Source organism: Marmota monax, unplaced genomic scaffold (assembly GCF_021218885.2).
Source record: "Marmota monax isolate L192 unplaced genomic scaffold, Marmota_monax_Labrador192_F-V1.1 WCK01_AAM20220418_F8-fsc00171, whole genome shotgun sequence".
Taxonomy (NCBI): Eukaryota; Metazoa; Chordata; class Mammalia; order Rodentia; family Sciuridae; genus Marmota; species Marmota monax.
The window spans coordinates 3433398-3453027 of NW_026694658.1; the positions used below are offsets into that span (position 1 = coordinate 3433398).

Genomic DNA, 19630 nt, shown 5'->3' on the forward strand with positions numbered 1-19630 from the left:
GGGGATACACAGGTAATATTATCTGCATTTTAAAGGTTAGGAAAGTCAGGAATGGACCAAGTAGAAGCACTCCCAGAACCCAAATCTCACAAACCCCTGCTACTTTCAGCCATCTGCCTACTTTGCTGTGTGAGCACTGTCTATTGTATACACATCTAAACTCAGGGCATTCTTCTCCCTACCCTATCCCATAATCTTTCTTTTCTGGTGGGGGTGGAGAGGGTGTGGGATCCTTAACAGAAGGGCAGTACATTTGAAAGCAGAACTTGTTAGTTTTTAAACAAGGACCAGCCAGTTGGACCACAGAGTGGGTGTTCCCATGCAAATTCCAGCACTTTCATGTTGCTCTGTGAACGGAGCCCAGCCAGGACAGCAAGCCACGGCTTTTTTGCAGCCAGCTAAAGAGTCTTTGATTAGGTCTAGAGAAGGACTCAATTAGCATCATGGAAACACAGAGCAGATTTCAGAAAGGAAAGGTCAGCTGCAAGCCCTAGCATTTGCTATCAGCCATCTGCCAAGCAGGAAGTGCTACTCAGATCTATTTTTAATCATCTTCCCTAGCTAGGGCTCCTGGGAGAATGCAGAGGCCAGTGTTATACCAAGACAAAAATTTAATTGCTACCTTTCTTTACACATTTTAAAATAGTCTCTGGATAGTCAAGACCAACTTACACATGGAAGCCCAGTTCTTGGATTCTGTCACTCTGGCACGTACCCACAGTGTCATCTTTGGAAGCCATGGTTGAACATTACACCTTGGGGAAACAATCTGAGACAGTCTGGAATATCAGCCAACTCCACAGACCTTGATAAGCCCTATAACTAGGTTCCATGTATGAGCCTTGGTTGCAAGTGACAGGGAAGAAGTGGAGTTTAGGTTTGGAGTATATGGTAATTCCCCAAAGAAGCAGGACTGGAGAGGGTGCTCTGTGCAAGCCTCTTCTTCACTCTCATTTTAATTTACCCACATTTATCACTTCAGAAAGGTAAATTAAAACCAGTTCATCTGGGCAATAACCTCATTTATTACTCAATACGTGGAATGGCTACAGAAAGGGGAGAGGTTTCATCTCAATTCCCAAGAACCCAGCCTGTGCTGGGGCTGGCCCATCCAAGCACAGGAACATTTTGTCCACTGGCTCCTTCCCTCTCCTGCCTAGCAGCCTTCAGGCCTCAGTTCAATCCAGTCCAAGGAAAGAAACATTTCTGAGAGGTCTGAACAGGAGTCTGGCATGGCCAGGGCAGATTATATAGCAACAGAGCCTGGCTCAGGCAGCCCCTGCGTTCTCCCAGCCCACACATCAAACAGAGTTTCCTTGTCTCTTGACACTTACAAACTTTCAGCCTCCAATTTCCACCCTAAGGTAAAGCCTAAGCATATGTACCACTGGGCCCCAGCCAAGCCAAGTTCCATCTGCCAGTAAAGGCCTGGGGCCAGGCAGCAGGCCAGCACCCAGGCCTGCCCCACCCAACACAACACTGGGGAGCTACAGGGCTCACTGTGCCCGCTGACAAGGGGGTCTGCTTGGGGCTTTGCCCATATCTCCATTCTCCCCTTCCCTCCTGTGAGGAGCTAATCTGTCAGTGAGCAGCCAGTGGGAAAGCTAAGCTGAAAGGGCACCTTGGCTGTGGGATCTCTGCCTGAGGATGTGAAATAGGAGACTGGGTATTTGGGGCAACTTAACACCAGCCCGAGCCTGGCCAGAGGGCGGGGAGGAAGGGACTGAATAGGCAGGTATGCGCTTCAAACAAAGCTAACCCCCTTTAGTGGAGGGCAGGAATCCCTCCCACCAGTGCTGTGAACTCTACTCTAGTGAGCTGGGGCACACTTGTCCCTGGGGGGTAGACTTAAAAAATAAGGGCCAGTGCACAGGGTCATTCCCCCTGACCCAGTTGGACCACGGTTTATTGAGGGCTTCTAAACACTGCTGACATCTGAGTTCCTCTTCTTGTCTGGTTCCAGGAGAGAAGGGAGTTAATCAGCAAACAGCTTAGGAAAGGACAACACCGGTCCCTGCTGAGGATCACCTGTGCTCCTGCTCCCCTCTTTCTTGTTTGCCAGGGCACCACGGGCCAGAAAACCCTATTTTAAAACACACAAAAACGCAGAAGAAATCTGGGGTGCCACGCTAGGTCTGAGTGTAAAGCCCCAGTAACAGAAGGCTTCCTGGAGATTTCAAAGCCAGGCAGAGAGCCTGAGAAGGACCAAGAGAAGGGCCTGGGCTAAGTTCCGTGGCTAATTCAGAGCAAGAAATAGGCTGCGCGACAGAGCACTGAAGAGCACGGGCATTGGGGTCAGGCCTGATTTCTGCTTCTTCCATTGACCAGCTGGGTCTCCCTGGTCAACTCAAACCATCCAAGCCTCACTTTCCTCATCTGAATATGGAACAATGGTGGTCCATCTCTCTCTGGGGTGGTATGAGACAAAGATGTGATTCATATCAAAAGTGTCCAGCACAGTGCCTGCCTGGCTTTAGTAAATAGTGAAAGGATGACTATTTACCATCATTTGAAGGCCTCCAAAGAACGGTTTCTGCTTTTAAACAAATGCCAGTCAAAACCACGCTTTGGGGCCTCTAGGGAGCTACCATGAGTGGAAAGGGAGGGCTAGATGGCAGATAGTAGGCAGTGGGGACAGCATATGTAGGAATCATCCAAATACTAACATCATTGGTCCTAGAATATTAGTACAGTTGCATCTGAATGGGGAAGGGAGGGAAGCTCCTTAAAATAGATCTCAGGTAGGGCTGGGAATAGGGCAAGAGGAGCCCAAGAGCTAGCTTTAAGAACTTTAAGGCAAACTTTAAGAAGGCACCCTGCAGTACTGACCCTATTCTTGTACAGCCTGAGAGCAGGTGCTGCCTTAAGCCTTGTCTCCTAACTGACTTGCTTCCATTGGCCAGACACGGCCCTGACTGGACACACTCAAACTTACTGAATAGGAATCTCTGGGGGGTAGGACCTAGAGAGCTGCCTTTCTGGTATACTGTCAGATTTGGGACTCACTGCCCAGGAATCCCCATTTTCTGATGCCAATTTCAACTACCCTCATGTAAGCCCTAAATGAAGACTATAGAAGCTACTTATTTCCCCCTTCACTTGGCCCTGTCCCAAGCCTTAGGATCATACCCAAAACACCTGAATTCTGCAATTCATCCTTCCTTAAAAATAACAGAAAAACTAAAGTGCTGGAGGTGTGGCACAGTGGTAAGAATGCTCACAGGAGGTGCAAGCCTTGGGTTCTATCTCCAGCACTGTAAAAAACAAATAAGTAATTGAAAAAACTCGTAAGTATAGGGCTGCAATTGCCAGCTTTCAGTAATTCAGAGAGCCTCACTCAAGAAGCCAGAGAACAAGCCAGACATAGTGGCACACTTCGGTAATCCCAGTGACTTGAAAGGCTGAGGCAGGACAATCTCAGGTTCAAAACTGCCCTCAGCAACTTAGCAAGACCTTGTGTCAAAATAAATAAATAAGGGGCTAGGATTGTAGGTCAGCGGTAGAGCACTCGCCTAGCACCGGCAGGACCCGGATTCAATCCTCAGCACCACATAAAAATAAAGGCATTGTGTTGTGTCCATCAACACCAAAAAATATATATATATATTAAAAATAATAATAATAAATAATTAAATAAGAGCTGGAAATGTAGCTCAGCAGTAAAGCACTTCTGGGTTTAATCCCAGGCCCCCCCCTGCCCCAAAACAATGCCACAGAAGTCAGGCCCTGTAAACTTCCACATCTCAGGGACCCTATAAAGGCCCTCCTCAAAGTTAAGACTGCATTGTAGTTTGACAATGATTTACCTGCTTGCTAGTTAGCTGATGACATCACCAGGGAGAGACCAAACCCAGTTAATTTATAAAGTCATAGCTCATTATTGATGCTCAGTAACTGCCACAAATATCAACATTCTTAGTCACACAAAGTTCTAGGACATGTGGTTTATAGAATCTTAGCATGAAGCTGATTTTCCAAAACAGGTCATGTTATATTCTCCTCCAATTTCAGTCAAATTCTATCACTCTCTTGCTTCCAACCTTTTAGTGGCTCTCCACTGCACATCAATTCATTCCTGTCTCCTTAGTTTGGCCTCTGCACCCTGAGTGATGCATCCCTGCTGACCTCCAGCTCCCCTCAAACACACCCTTCTCCATCTGTCTTACCAGTGGTTCCCTGGCTTCATCTCCTCTGTTCTATCTCTATTTAGATTTAACTCCTCTTTTCTTGTTCACTTAGTAAACACCCATTCTGCATCCTGAATGAGCACCCATTTATAGCCTGTGTTTCACCATATTTTAGTATAGTTTACCTATTAGCCTACCCCACTAGAATTTTGTTGTATCCATCTCTGTATCCTCAGGGCCAAACAGAATAGTATTCAGTATATGAGCAGAGAGATTAAATGAGTTGTCCAACGCTTCACTAAAAATTTAGTGCAAAACCAGGCCTGGTTTAGGGTTTACATGAGGGTTGTTGAAATTGGCATCAAGAAAATGGGGATTCCTGGGCAGTGAATCTGACAGTATACCAGAAAGACAGCTCTCTAGGTCCTACCCCCAGAGAGGTAGCTTGACCCCTCCTCACTCAGGGCTTTAAAAATGGTGCTGACTCTCATCAGCAGGGCCTCACATTGTTTTCCCATTAGAGTGATGAGACTGTAGGAAAGTATGTGCACTGTCTGGCTTGGTCACCCTGAAACCTATGGTAGGAACCTGAGCGTGCTAAATGGCTGAGGCTGAAGTCTGGCCTGTGGAATGGAATTTTCTATGTAGCTAATTGACACCAGAGTGTCAATTAACAGAGTGCCTCAACCCCTACACTATCCAAACCAAATGTAGCCATCCTGGTGATTTAAGATTACTCTTGAAATCACACAAGCCCATTTCTCCAACATTTCACAACAGACATTTCAACCATCTAGCCTAGGAGTTAGCAGGGTTTGTAAACCCAGCAAATAAGTCCAGGGCCAGACTGGGCCTCTCACCTGTTTTGTAAATAAAAGTTTTACTGGAGCAAAGCCATGCTCATTTGTTTACGTGTTCTCTGTGGCTGCAGGGCTTGGAGTTGAGACTATATGTCTAGCAAAGCCTAAAATTATTTACTATCTGTCCTTTATGTAAAAAGTTTTGCCAATCATTGGATCTAGAGCAAATAATGGGGAATCAAGACTCCAAACTGGGCCCTCCCTCCTAGCAAGGGACTGGCTGCCCCTATTCTGGAAGCTAGTGGACCAACTGGCTTTTGAATGAAGTCATTTCTTTTTTTAGCACTGGTTACAGGCCTGGGATCTAGGAGGAGATTTTTGCCCGTAAGAGACAGAAAGGGGACCAAAATGCCTCACACATGGCCTGGTACCTAATAGTGCTCAATAAATGTTTATTGAATAAATGAACAAAGGTATGGGAAGTCAGCCAGTCTGGTTCCTGAACAAATGAAAAAATCCATCCTCCCTCCTGTCAGTTTCAAGGTGACCGGTCACACAGGTGGCTGGCAGCAGCCTGGTGGCCTAGATGTGTCAGGCCTTATCTTATCCGCTTTCCTCCTTCCTCCTGTACTTACCCTGCACCTACCCCCACAGTGCCCAGGGCAGACTGGCCTGTTGTTTTTATAGAGAAGGAGACAGACAGGGAGGAGCTTTCCTCCCCCACAGATATATTTTGCTTTTCTTTCTCCTGCTGAGGGGAGGATGGAGAAATATGGGGACTTGGAGTTTGAGGGAACTCCATGAAGTCTGGTTTCACTCGCTTCCTCTCCCTGGGTGTCCTGGGTGAACTTGTCTGAGACGAACCCTCCTGTCATACGGCACATTTGGCACCTAAAGGGAAGAGGCCAGCTGTGGGTGAAGCTGGGCGGCTTTCAGAAGGTCCAGAGAATGTACAAAGCAGCCACCACCCAGTGCTGACAGGCCCAGCCCTGAGAAACAGGGACATTGCTCAAAGATACAAGTGAGCGGCAGGTGGTTTTACTAGGCTGGGTTAGCCTGGGCTGCTGCGGGGGAGGACGGGCACAGTCAGGGAAATAGCTGTATACATTTGACCATCTCATGAAAAGCAGGTGATTTGAACATATGGAAATGGTGGCTTCACAGTTGCCCCAGAAAATCCTGGAGGGCAGGCTCAGGATGGAGGCCCTCATTTCTGCTGTCCCCAGCTGCTCCTTCAGATCCTGAGACTTTCCAGTAACCAAAGTGTACTGGGTAAAAGCTTGGTGAGGACAAGGCTTACACCTGTCACTGCATCCCCAGTGTCTGACAGCTAAGAGGAGCTCACTATATGTGGAACAAATGATAAGAGATAGGGCAGGAGGGTTCACTCTGGGCTCTTTTATTTTGGCAAAGAAATGCTCTTCTGCCCCCTTATCCATCTGCTGTGAAACTGACACCACAATGAATGCTCGTGGTGGGGGCCAGCCCTAACAGGGAGGAAAAAGAGCTCCTGGGTTGCCAGAGATGGGTAATTTTCCTGTTGATGGATATAAGTTGCCCCTTCAAAGATCCATGACTGACAGAGGGTTGAGGGGGAAAGCAGAGGGGGAATGGCACCACCTGCTCTGCCTCTTGACATCACTGTGGCTGGAAGGGAGGGAGTTTATGGACTGATTAGATGTTGCTGTTTTTTTTAGTAGCAGCTGGCGGAGCCATCTCCTCATCTCTTCCTCTCCTCCCCCTCCTCCTCTGAGTCACTGTCCAGCCACCAGCCATAGGCCAGAGAGGGCAGGGAAGCAGAGAGCTTGGCAGCCCAGGCCTCAGAGATAATGCTCTGGGTCACCAGGTCAAACCCTCCCCTCAGGAGCTTTGCTGAGGGCTTTTGGGAACAAACATATCAGGGTTTCTTCTTTGGTTTTGTTTTTTTAAAGATAAAGAAAATGGCTCCTTTCAAAAAGATCTCACCCCACCCCCACCCTGAAGCCCCAGAGAACAAGCAAAACTGACAAGCAAGGCTCAGCTACTCCCAACACCAGGCCAGCCAACCCTCTTCCAGCTGCCTGGGCTGCTGTTGTCACAGTGGACTGAGGCTTTTGTAACTGGTTGACACCTGAGTCAGTGGCAAAATGACCACCTGACAGATTAGAAAAGGGCTAGAGGCAGATTTTTCCATTTAAATTCTAGAGAGGCCTCAGTGCTGCTTGCAGGTAAAGGCCCCAGAGAGCAGCAGCAGCGGAAGGTGCTGCTGATGTTATTTAATTACCTCCGGAGACCTGCTGGTCCCCTTGGAATTATAAGGAACAAGAGACTCAGTGATTACAGAGGTCTCAGAAGACCAAAGACAGCTGTATGGCTGTAAAGTACAAGAGCTCAAACTCTCAGAAAAAGAAGGGAAACTCACAAATATACCAGGGTGCCAGGCCCTGGTTATATTTGAATGTCATTTCCATTTGATTTTGCTTAGTGAACATTCATAAAGTGAGAGCTACTAATACTCATTGTGGATTTACATTCACATGTGGTAAGGACTTTACATTGATCGCCTCATTTAATCCCACAAAAATCCTTTCAGGAATCTAATATTAATAGTATGTCCATTTTGCCATGAGACACAGAGGTTACTTGCCAAGTAAAAAAAATCCAGGGCTGGGTTGGGGCTCAGTGGAAGAGTGCTCGCCTAGCACGTGTGAGGCACTGGGTTCGAGCCTCAGCACACATAAAAATAAATAAAGTTATTATGTCCATCTACAACTAAAAATATATCAACATTTAAAAAAAAAAGTCCAAGAGTCTGGCCCAGGGGTTATACTGCTAACCCCTAAGTTATGTTGCCTGGTATCTTATGCTATTCTGCTAGACCCAGAGGATGCAAGAGGAAGAAGCAACTTCTGAATATAATCCCTCACACACATCTGGATGGGTGAAGGAAAAGGAGAGCCAGAGAGGTGAATAGTCTTTCAAGATCACAAAGCCTGACTCTGCTGAGCATGGTGGCACATGCCTGTAATCCCAGTGATTGAAGAGTCTGAGGCAGGAGGCGCACAAGTTAAAGGCCAGCCTCAGCAACTTAGTGAGATTCTGTCTGGCTTCAATATTCAGTAACCTGCAAGGCAGTAAAGTGGTGTGATGGGGGTGGAGGCGGTGTAAAACCAAGAGGCCCTCTACTTTTCTTTGTGGGATTCTGAATCTATAAAATGAGAAGCTGAACCAGAAAACTGGTTCAAAGGCACCTCCAGACCTATAGTTCTGAGAGTCCATGACTCCAGGACATCCAAAATCTTGTTAGGAAACCAGACAATTATACATAAAAAGTGCAGTAACCGCAGGCCATACCAAAAGGTAGTCATTAATTAATAGCCAAAAGAACAATCAAGCAGTGAATTCTACAGATGTTCAGAGGAGGGAGGGAATCCTATAGACCAGGAAGACTTTCTAGAAAACATTTGAGCTGGCCTTTGAGAATGGGTGGGAATTAATTAGAGAAAGAAAAAAAAAGACTCTACAGGCAAGGAAAACGACAGGACAGAAGAAAGGGTAGGATTTACCACCAACAGGGGCTGATGCCAAAAGGAGTACCCAGGTTACAGTCAAGCTGTGGTAGAAGGGGCATGGACAGATCCAGATTTGAGATTGCTGGGCTACTTGGAAATCTTGCCCTTACAAGTCACTTCAACCTGACCTTGAAGAGTTGTTGTAAAGTAAGTGGTGGAATAAGTAAAACATCTGATAGAGTTCCTAGCACACAGTAGAAGGTCAAGAAACAGCAGTTAATAGCAACAATGTAGATTTTCTCATCCTGTGAATTTTTATGTACCAAACACAACTTCATCTATTCTTCTGCCCTCTGTGGTGAGCTTTGCATTCCTGTGTCCCCTAAGGCTCTTTGAGTACAGGAATCACATTGGCTTCATCTCCTTATCTTTGGCACCTAGAGCCTAGGGCCTGGCATGATTTTGTTACAGAACTGACAGAGGAGCACTTCACCACTGAGTTACATCCCCAGCCCTTTTTTCATTTTTTGAGATAGGACCTCAGTAAGTTGTTGAGGCTGGCTTTGAACTTGCAATCCTCCTGCCTCAGCCTCCCAAGCTACTGGGCATGCACCACTGAACCCAGCCTTTTCTCCACTTGCTTTTTTGAGTCAGGGTCTCACAAGTTTCCCAGAATGTCTTGGAACTTGCAATCCATCTGCCTCAGTCTTCAGAGTTGCTAGGATGACAGGCATGCACTCCCTGCGCCCAACTGGCAAGGTGGTTTTAAGGCATTAGAAATACTGAACTGAAAAATCACTGCAATACAGTGGATTCTGGTCAGGTCCCAAAATACAACAGCCAAACCAGCAGTGGTGTGGCTTTATCATTCCAGGGGCCAAAAGAAGTGTTGGTGCACAAGCAAAACCACAGCAGAAGGAACGTGCAGCTACTTCTTGTTCCCAGAGGGCATAACCTGCTGAAAAAAGTTTCTCTGAATTTTTAGGAGGAACACAAGCTTGCCATCACCTATGTCCTTGCTAAGTGCCCAAACACTAATGTACAAACCATATCAGGTTCGTACATTAAAACCTCACAGGCATTTGTAACCCACAGAGTTAATTTTCAGGGTACGCCTCATCGCTCAAGTCAACATTTCCTTGTGGTATTTGAAGTAACCACATAGAAAGGATCACATTTGAGCAGATCCGTGCTCCAGCTGCTTGCAATCTGCAGCAAAAAAAAAAAAAAAAAAACACATAAAGATGATTCACCAGACTTGGTCCCCAGCTGCTCCCTTGATAATAAATTGGTGAGCAACTCTACATGTGCCCAGATCATTAATTTTCACAGTGAGCAAGAATGACTGTGAGATAAGTCTGCTTCCATCTAAAGAGTATGACTTTCGGGACTCAATTCTCTTGTTCATGTCTGCAAATGAGAGAGACTTAAAAAAAAAAAAAATCACTGAGTGCTTAGATTTGTCTGCAAAGTAGTGGTCAACAAATATTTACTGAATGACCACCAGGTGTCTGGAATACATTCAGACCACAGCAGTGGACACACTCAAGCTGCCCCATTTCTAGTCTTCTCAGCACATCATCTTCCACATTACAGCAACATTCACCATTAGCTGGTCATGTCATTACTTGTTCAAAAGTCTTCAGTGGCACCAAACTGCCAACAGGATGAAGTCTGAACTTTTATTCTTCTAACAATCTGGCTTCAACCTACTCTTTCAATCTGTTTCACACAGTTCCTCAATATCTAACCCAAAAGAAGGGCTGCTCCCTGCAGGCTTCCTGTCCGCCTCTTTGTTCATGCTGCTCTTTTTACCAACTCCTCCCATCCACTTCCTCATGTCCAGGTTCATGCTTCCAAGCACAGATTCTTCCACGTATTCCCAGAGCCTCATTTTCTAAACAGACAGATCTTAAGGTGTAGTTGGGTTCTTGTTTGTTTAAGCAACAACTTGAAGACCCTGATGAAAGCTACAGAACCTTCCTTAGAAACATACAGGCACATAGAACTATATCTACAAATTCAGGGATCCCTTGAAGCCAATCCATAGAGCCCAGATGGAGACGCCCTCATTCCTAATATCTAGCACAGTGCTATAAACACAAAGAGAGAATACCTCCATATATTTAGTATTTTGCAAAGATAGAACGAAGCAAATGAGATGAAAGAGCAACTGTAGGCAACATCCCCCACGGCATCACCTGCACACACCCCAAGATCTGGCTAAAATGGTCCCTCTGTGGATCACCTATGCTATACAAATTATACCAGCTTCATTTATGACTTGTCTCACCCTGAATTGGTTAAATCTCTGTCTCTATGGAAGGAAGATATCATAAAATACTGTATTTAACAAGTTACAAAGGGTTTCTTCTTACCAAGAAACACTGTAATGTAACCACATCCCCTGGTTCGAGATTTTTCTGTGCAATTTGGTTCCCCTGTCACACCTTCCTGGGTGGTCAGCAGCTTTGGAGGAATACAGAAGACCTAACACTTCATTAACAGGAGACAGGGCTTTCAAAGGTCAAATACTTGAGGAAAAGAAGTCATTCTGCAGAGGGAAAAAAAAAACGGTTCTCTTTACAAAGCCAAATTGGTCAGATGTGTTTTGAAACTAGACTTATTGGGTTGTGTTGGACTCTTTCATAATTTATCACTTCTGCCTTTGTTGAACCTCAGAAATGCCACTTCAGAAACACTGCCATTCAGGGCTGGGTGTGTAGCTCAGTGGTAGAGCCTTGGCCTAGCATGCACAAGACCCTCGGTTCGATCCCCAGCACTGAAAGAAAAAGAAATGCTGCCGCTCTATAGCAAAGTACCATAGGCACCAACTATTATATGGGTTATAAAGAACAGCTGTTCTCAACCTTCTGTTTCTGAGAATCCATCCATTACTCTGCAAAAGCTTGGGTCCTACTATTCTAGAAACAAAAGGTTAACTTTTATAAGAGACACGGGTTTACATGCAATCCTACTTTTCCCCCTGTTGTTAAAATAGAAATACTAATTTTATTCAAATACAGTTTTTATAAAACTCAAAGTCATCACATATCCATTGGATTAAAAAAAAACCTCTCAACTAATAAAATTAGAATTCGATGTTTTGCAAGTTAAGACAAGCTCATGGGATAATCACCTTCAAGAGCCACACCATATATTGTACATATTCCTTATAAATTATGCTGTATGATGTGACATAGCAGCGGCTATCACTGACTAATACACTCCAATGCCCAAAATAACATTTCCGGGGCTAGGGATGTGGCTCAAGCGGTAGCACGCTCGCCTGGCATGCGTGCGGCCTGGGTTCGATCCTCAGCACCACATACAAACAAAGATGTTGTGTCTGCCGAAAACAAACTAAAAAATAAATATTAAAAAATTCTCTCTTAAAAAAAAAATTTCCCATGTACCTAGCAAAAAAAAAAAGAGAGAGGGAAGTTTTGGAAATTCTGTTCCTTTCTTTGTTCCTTACATGAAGTTTTCAGGACATCAATATTTTAGAAAGCAGTTCTGTTGTACATTAAGAGCGCACACTGGTAGTCGGTGGGAATTACTAAAAGGAAAGCAGTCCTGACAGGGGTCCACAGGAGATGATCCTCACTGTACTTCCTCACCAGCACCTGCTCCGTGCCACTTTTTTGGTGGGTGTTCGGGGCGTACTGGGGAATTAAATCCAAGGGCTTTTGAAGTACTGAGCCACATCCCCATCTCTTTTTATTTTTTATTGAAACAGGTCTCACTAAGGTGCTTAGGGCCTCACTAAATTGATGAGGCTGGCTTTGAACTTGTGATCCTCCTGCCTCAGCCTCCCCAGTCACTGGGATTAAAGGTGTATACCACCATGCCCAGCAGTGCCCACAACTTCTAGACCATTGCACTGGGGGTACAGATCTTTTTGAGAATCACTGGCTCAGGGAAAGATGGGAAACTGAGGGCATAGCTGGCCTTTTGGCAGCAACCAGATCAATAGGGGGTTTCAGAATATCTGACCCCCTGCCTCTCTTCTCAAAGCAACACTGCATCTAATCTCTAGACAGGAAAAGAAAACCAAAATGCCACCACTGTAAGCCCAATGGAACCCCATAGGGAACAAAAACAACCTGCCTCCTAAGTTCCCAACTTCAGAAGGATTGGCCAGATCTTAAAAGCACGTCAGGCCAGAGCTCCTCACACAGAAAAGTTGAAGGGTGTATAGTAGAAATTCCTGGCCCTGAGGCTGTGTGACCTCAGGCTGGTCACTAAGTTGCATGTGGCCTGTTTCCTCATGAAGGGGACATTGGATTACATGATCTGAAATTCTGGGAATCTTCTATTTGTTTCCAGAAAGATCATCTGACCTAAAAAATCTGACATAACAATAACAAAATAGTATTGAAAGGTGAGCAAAGTATTTCTTCCTTCCACCTGTCCTGGCCACCCACTCTATAGTGCCTTTCTCCAAGGACCCAGACTAAAACAACCTGTATCTTGGAATGAAGTCACAAGTCCCCAAAGTTGATTTGTGATGGACTAACTTAACTCACCATCCCCAAATGGCCCACTCCACTGTGTAGGGTTGGCAGTAGGGAGGCAAGGGAAGACAACAGACATCTTCACACAAAGCTTCGTGAAGTCCCTGAATGTGACCACTGGTTCAGATTTTTCTCAGGGCAACTAACTGGTGCAATTGAGGCTCTCATTGTTGTATAACCAAAGCATCTTTTTATAGTGGGGATGACCCCATTAAGAAAAAAATCCAACAGTGTGAGCAATTCCTTGTGCCAACTCAAAATACCTCTGCTTACAAACACCAGCATTTTGACCACAACACCCACTAAGAAAGAAATGGTAGGACGTTGGATGCCTCAGCACATTCTCTAGATAGTTCTATTATCAATTCAAAAGTTGTTCCCCCACCCTCATACAGAGTAAAGACTATGTTACCATTTTACAGACAGAGCTGGGTTTTGTTGTTGTTTTGAGGTGCTCGGGATTGAACCCAGGGCCTAGTGCATGCTGGGAAAGTGCAATACCACAGAGCTCCATCCCCAGTCCCACACACTCAGCTATTTATTGCCCCTTTCTCGTGTCCAACTCCTATGCTCCAGGTTCTAAAGCAAAACTGTCTTGGCTAATCTAAATCTTCCTTGGTACTAGGCACGAACAATCCCCTGCAACCTACTCATCCACTCTCCTTTTCAGGACAGTAAGGCCAAGAGAAGCAACTGGACTACTCGATGTTTCCATTGAGCTTTATAATTTACAAACCATTCACCAACATACCATGATCTCTCATCTGAGCCTTATAACAACCCAAGGAGGCAAACCTGCTCCCCTCCCCAGTAAGGTCTGTATCTGCATGAGACTGTCATGGGGTGGCACATGGTAAGCACATCATAAGTGCAAGTTATTAGCCATGTGCCATGGTCTGGATGTTTGTGGACCACCAAATCATATTGAAATCCCAACCCCCAAGAGGACAGTATTAGACATGAGATCTTCAGGGTATTATTAGATCATGAGGGCAGAGCACTCATAAGTTGCATTAGCATCCTTATTAAGAGGCCAGAGAGAACTTCCTCACCCCTTCCACCATAAGATCATGGAGAAGCAGCCATTTGTGAACCTAAAAGTGAGCCCTCATTCACCACAAACTCTGGCAAAACCCTGAACTCAGACTCCCCAGCCTGTGAGAAACAAACTTCTGTTGTTCATAAGCCACCCAGCTTAAAGTACATTACAGCAATCCTAATGGACAAGACCATATTAAACACAGCAAGTACTATTTTATGAATGAAAAACGAGGCTCAGGTTGGACAACCAACTGACTGCAGATAACTAGGCCTCCAGGAAAGTACAGTGAGCTGGGAAGGGAGAAAGCCTAGTGCAGGATTCTTTCTACCACCATATCGACATAGATCCTAATATGTTTAAAACCTTACAGTCACACATTTCCAATTAGGCTTAGGCCTAGGAGAGCCTGAAGTCTGGTACTGTCACAGTAGGATGGCCACATACTCAAGAGCATTGGTTCTTTGGACCTCTGTGCCTTCCTCTCCATAATGAAGGCAGACTCACTGTTGGTCGGTCGGTTGTTTTCCTTATTCTTCCTTTTTCCAAATAAACATCAAGCTTTCAGACTACAGGCCCCATTGCAAGCACAAAGTATCATTTAATTGCATTTCTGCACCAGCTCCAGCTATCTGCTTCCCAGTCCCTAACTCCCACTGGGCAGATTCTGAAGCCACACAGGAGATTAAGTCAAGAGGAGAGAACAGGAGGGACATTCTCTCCTTGAACTTTCTTAAATGGAAAAAAGAAAAAAAGAAGAAGAAGAAAAGAAAAGAAAGGCCTATTTTCCAAGGAGGGGGCTGGGGCAATGATCTTTCCATTATGCAGACCTGCATAAGAATCTATAGATTATTTAATGCTGGGGGTGGCTGTGAAGCGAAATAAAGGAATCTTTGTGAGACGCCAGCCACAGTTCCCTCACTCTTTCCCCAGTCAGGCATTTCAACCAACTCTTTAAATCATCAAGCTCTAATGCACCCCATCTGTGCACTGGCTGCAGCCAATGAAACCAAAGCCTTTGCTGATTTTGGCCTGGACTTGTGAATGAGCCTTTCTGCCCCAAAAGGGGCAGGATGGAGGACACAAGGCCAATGAAGTCTTTTTTTTGCTCATTATTTGTCTTCTCCCAATGTTTAAGCTCCATTCGTCCTTTTATTTGATTACTTGCTGAGCTCTTACCACAGGTCAAGTTCTGATCTGGAGACTAAAGCTGAGAGGACATGGCCCAGTGATGTGAGAAAGAGCTCATGAGAGGAGCAGGGAAAGAAGAATGCTCTTATCAGAAATCCATGGCCCTGAACTACCCTTTACCTGCATACTCTGGGATTGTGGCTAACTTCCACTCAGTTGCAAACTCCCTCAGAAGATAAGATTCTGCCAGATCAAAGGCCTTGCATATCAGGCCAAACAGATAAGACATAAACTTTGAAGGTCATTACTATCTCTCTATATTCAAACTCTAGCCATCTCACAAGATTCAGTGCAAATAACCACCTCTTCCAGAAATACCTCCTGAATACCAAGCAATAACTCTCTCCAAATGTCCAATCCAAGATCCTGGGCAACTTTTCTAGGTCTCAGCTTCTCCATCAATATAAAAGATGACTAACGACCTAAAGACTTCTCATGGGATAGCATTTATAAAAGTGTCAAGTAGCAGTTTTTAGTACATAGCGGATGCTAAAAAGCACTATACTGGTACATCAATGTCATACATAGCACTTTTTCCTTGTGTTAAAATGATGCCTTGGCTTCCCACTAGATTTAGACTAACACTTTCTTTGGTGATTTTCCCAAAAAAGACAACTTTGCAATTCCCCTCCAAGCTCACAGGTCCGCTTCCAATGCCCAGAGGACTGGCTGCTCTCTTCTCTGACAAAGCCTCCCACATCCAAACTTCCTGACAAAGGGTTCCCCCCAAACTCAAAGAGAATCTGACAAAAGATGATTCGTTGATATAAAAGGAAGCCAAAAGCTGGCTGAAACATAAATAGAATAAAGGGAAATAATTTTCAGAATCACAAAGAAGGGAAAGTGGGACAGAGTGAAAGTCCAGCTAAGTCTTTGAGGGCCCGAGGCATCCAGCTCATGGTAATTAAACATCCTGGCATAGATGGAGAACAAGGGACCCCGTCCTCAGGGCCGATTTGAGATCTTCTGCTAACGCAGACCTGGTTATTCTGTCAACCTTCTTCGCGTCCTATGTCTAACCAGCCAGTCAGACTGTAAGGGTCTACACTGTTGACTGGAGCCCTCATCCCTGCCTGGCTGAGGCTACCGAGCCAGAGGTAAAGAAAGCAAGGCCACCTTTTCCAGCAGTTCTTATAAATAGGTCAGCAACACTAATTTTATTTATTAATTTATTTATGGTACTGGGAATTGAACCTAGGGCACTCGACCACTGAGCCACATCTTTAGCCAGTTTCTTTTTCTTTTCTTTCTTTCTTTCTTTTCTTTTTTTTTTTTTTTTTAATTTTCAGACAGAGTCTCACTAAGTTCCAGAGACTGGCCTTGAACTTGGGATCCTCCTTCCTCAGCCTTTTGAGTCATTGAGATTACAGGCAAGAGCTACTATCCCCAGCACTAATTTTCTTTTTCAACTTAGTCTGGATCTGCATAAAGGTTGGTTTGTTTTCATTTTAATGGCATGAAGTCCAAGTTCTGAGATGCAGTTGAGGGAAGAATTCTCCCACGATCTTTTTCTCTTTGTCAAGCAGCCCTAGTAAAACCTGTTTCTCCTCCCCTGGGAACATAGGTCCAAGAGAGTGGCAGCTCCCGTGAGAATGCTGCCTGAAGGAGGGTCCAGTGCCTGAATCGCACAACGGGGTGTTGGATTTGTTTCTTATTAACCCCAGTCCTAACTTCAGAAGCTGTTGCCAACGCTCCTCAGGGAAAACAAGGTCTGGTCTTTCTTCTGATTATGATCAAATGTCATTCTATATTACCTCATGCATAAGCCCAAAAGGTCCCCCTGAGCCAGTAGATCATCTCTTCAACAGGACACTTTTGTTTCTCCCCAAAGGCCACTCATTTCAGTAATGCCACTGTCTCACAACTTCCCCTGGGGCTTGTCAGGGACTCTCTCATCTTTGTCAACAAACCCCACTATAATGGGGCTGGCAGTGTAGGTAGCTAGATGGCAGAGCCCTTGTCTTGCATGCATGAGGCCCTGGGTGCAGTATCCAGCATTGCAAAACCAATGTGAACAACAAAAACCCTTCAAAACCATAAGAACCTCTTCTCCCCACCTCTCTTAGAATTCACTTTCCAAGCAGAAAGCACTCTTCTGCCACATTCTGCCAACTAAACCAAACAAGCTGAGCAGAAGGCTCTAATCCTTTCTCTGGCCTGCAAGCTGCCAGCCCCCAAAGCCTCCAACAAGGGTGACATCTAATTTCCAAAATAACAAATTAAACCATTTCTCTGTCCCTGCAACTTGGAGTGATTTCTCAAGAAAGTGAGGCAGTCATGTGAGTCAGCCCTCTCTGCACACACACACACAAAAAAAATAGAGTAGAAATATCCCAGCCCCTCTGCAGAGTTTATAAACATCTGTAACTTTAGGAAAAGTGCCTTCACCCGGGGGTAGGCAGGAAAGGCTTGCGGGAAACATGTACCTTGGAAATGAGTTCATCATGATTGGCCAAGTGAGCCCTGCAGTGAATGCAGCTATAGGTCCGATGGCAGGAGGGCAGATATGCCTGGAAAGTCTTGGATCTTGTCATCTTCACCATTGGCGCCGCTGAGCGTGGGGTGAGCTCTGGGGCAGCCCACGAGGCACTCCCACAGGATGGGTCGCACGGGAAACACCGGAAGACACAGGTAAAGGCCGTGGTTTGGCAGGGGGTGGGTGTGGGGCAGGCTCCACACACTGGTGACGTCTTCAGAGGAAGGACCCTCAAGTAGAGGTCGAGGGCTGGTTCTCAGCAGCCTGCGGCACCAAGTAAAATAGCATTAGCTGATATGGTAAGGCTTCCTATAAGTCATGTAGAGTCTGAATGCCACCCAGAAAAAGGCTACCGCTTACAGGATAAAGTAATCCCCCTCACTATTTCTTGAACTGGGCCCAAGCTGCCCAACGCTTAAGAAATCACTCCAATCTTGCTGCTCTGCTACAGTTGGAGATTCAGTATCAACTCGGGCACTTTCAAGAGTTATCCAGCCAATTGGCATTAATATCCCCAGGCAAAGTCCAGGATTGAAGATGAGCTACCTACAACCCCAGAGAAAGGATATTTTAGGGTCCCATTTCCTGTGTAGACCAAGGTGAATGATCAAGGAAGAATTCAGCCTCTAGTGATTCACTCCATCCAACATTCATGTGTGGATTTCCCATCCACTGCCAGATGCCAGGTGAACTCCAACATATGAAGCCACCACTTGCAGAAGCAGCAACCCCCACACCAGTCTCTGCTTAGGGATTGAGCACAGGGTACAAAGGATCAGCTTCCCATTCAGCAGAACTAGCCAGCTCCTTGGGAGTAGTGATTCCCTTTGCAATACCTTGCTCGGAAGTAGATGCATTTTTATTTTTAACAACAAAAACAAGTGAGTGAATCAATGTCATAAAAAGGCTCCTTCATCTGAAAATCATAAAGACAGTGAATTTTACAAAAATTTTTCCTTCAATCCTTGGATTTCCCATTATTCATCCCACAATATCAAACATCTCTCCTCCCACAGCCTCACCTCTTTTATTCTACTGGGAAACAAGGACACCGAGGAAGTGGGTGGTTCCCAGGATAACCAAATGAGCAGGTTAGTCCCAGTGAAGGTCTAAGGAAACAGCCCCAAGGCCCGGGGCTCACTCTGCTCCTCTGTGGCTTACCTACCTCAGGCTTTGACACCTGTCTATTCCCTGGACTTCACTAATGGGGATGGTGTTCCCACTTGTCTACCTCCCAGGAGAATCCTGAGCGTTAATTAACACCTGCGTCAGGCTTTGAAGATAAAATTATTTAGAGGCGCATGGGGAGAGGGGAGAGACACCACACACAAACAAAATCAGATCTTCCTTGCTGGCTTATGTCTGGGATCCATCTGGATACTTCGGAGAAATCCTACAAATTCCTAGTCTTCTTTTTTCCTCTAAACCTCACTGGAACCAAATCTTTCAAAGGGAAGCCACCCTCCGCCTTGGCATCCTTCCCACCACAGCAGTCCCTGATGCCATCGTACTCCTGGAGCCTTCCTGCATGGCCAAGACCACACTAGGCTGCAGGACAACAGTGGTCACTACCCCTCGTGCCACAGTAAGAACACATTCCTTCTGCAGCCCTGAGTCACACTGGCTCCACATCCAACTACATGCAAGACGCCTGATGGTTGGAGGGATTGAGGCCAGGGAATTAAGTCTCTCTGCTCATTCTCCCTTACAGACCTGAGATTGGGTCACATGGATGTCACACCTTAAAGAAATACTTGAAGGATAAGGCCAGGCGAGGTGGGGCACTCCTGTAATCCCAGCGGCTCCAGAAGCTGAGAAAGGAGGATCACAAGTTCAAAGCCAGCCTCAGCAAAGGTGAGGCACTAAGCAACTCAGTAAGACCCTGTCTCTAAATAAAATATAAAATAGGGCTGGGGATGTGGCTCAGTGGTTGAGTGCTGCCAAGTTCAATCCCTAGTACCAAGAAGAAAAGAAAAAAATACTTGAAGG

The 19630-nt window shown here is 45.5% G+C and overlaps 1 protein-coding gene across 6 annotated transcripts in view; it reads right to left on the minus strand.

Moving 5' to 3' along the window:
* Ypel2 (yippee like 2) overlaps window positions 1-19630 on the minus strand; it is a 60724-nt gene that overhangs the window by 21086 nt on the left and 20008 nt on the right. For all 6 annotated transcript variants that reach the window (XM_046423208.2, XM_046423212.2, XM_046423213.2 and 3 more), the window contains one exon: window positions 17592-17905. In XM_046423208.2, coding sequence (XP_046279164.1) covers window positions 17592-17708 — 117 coding nt within the window. In that variant the 5' untranslated portion in view covers window positions 17709-17905. The remainder of the gene's footprint in view (window positions 1-17591; window positions 17906-19630) is intronic.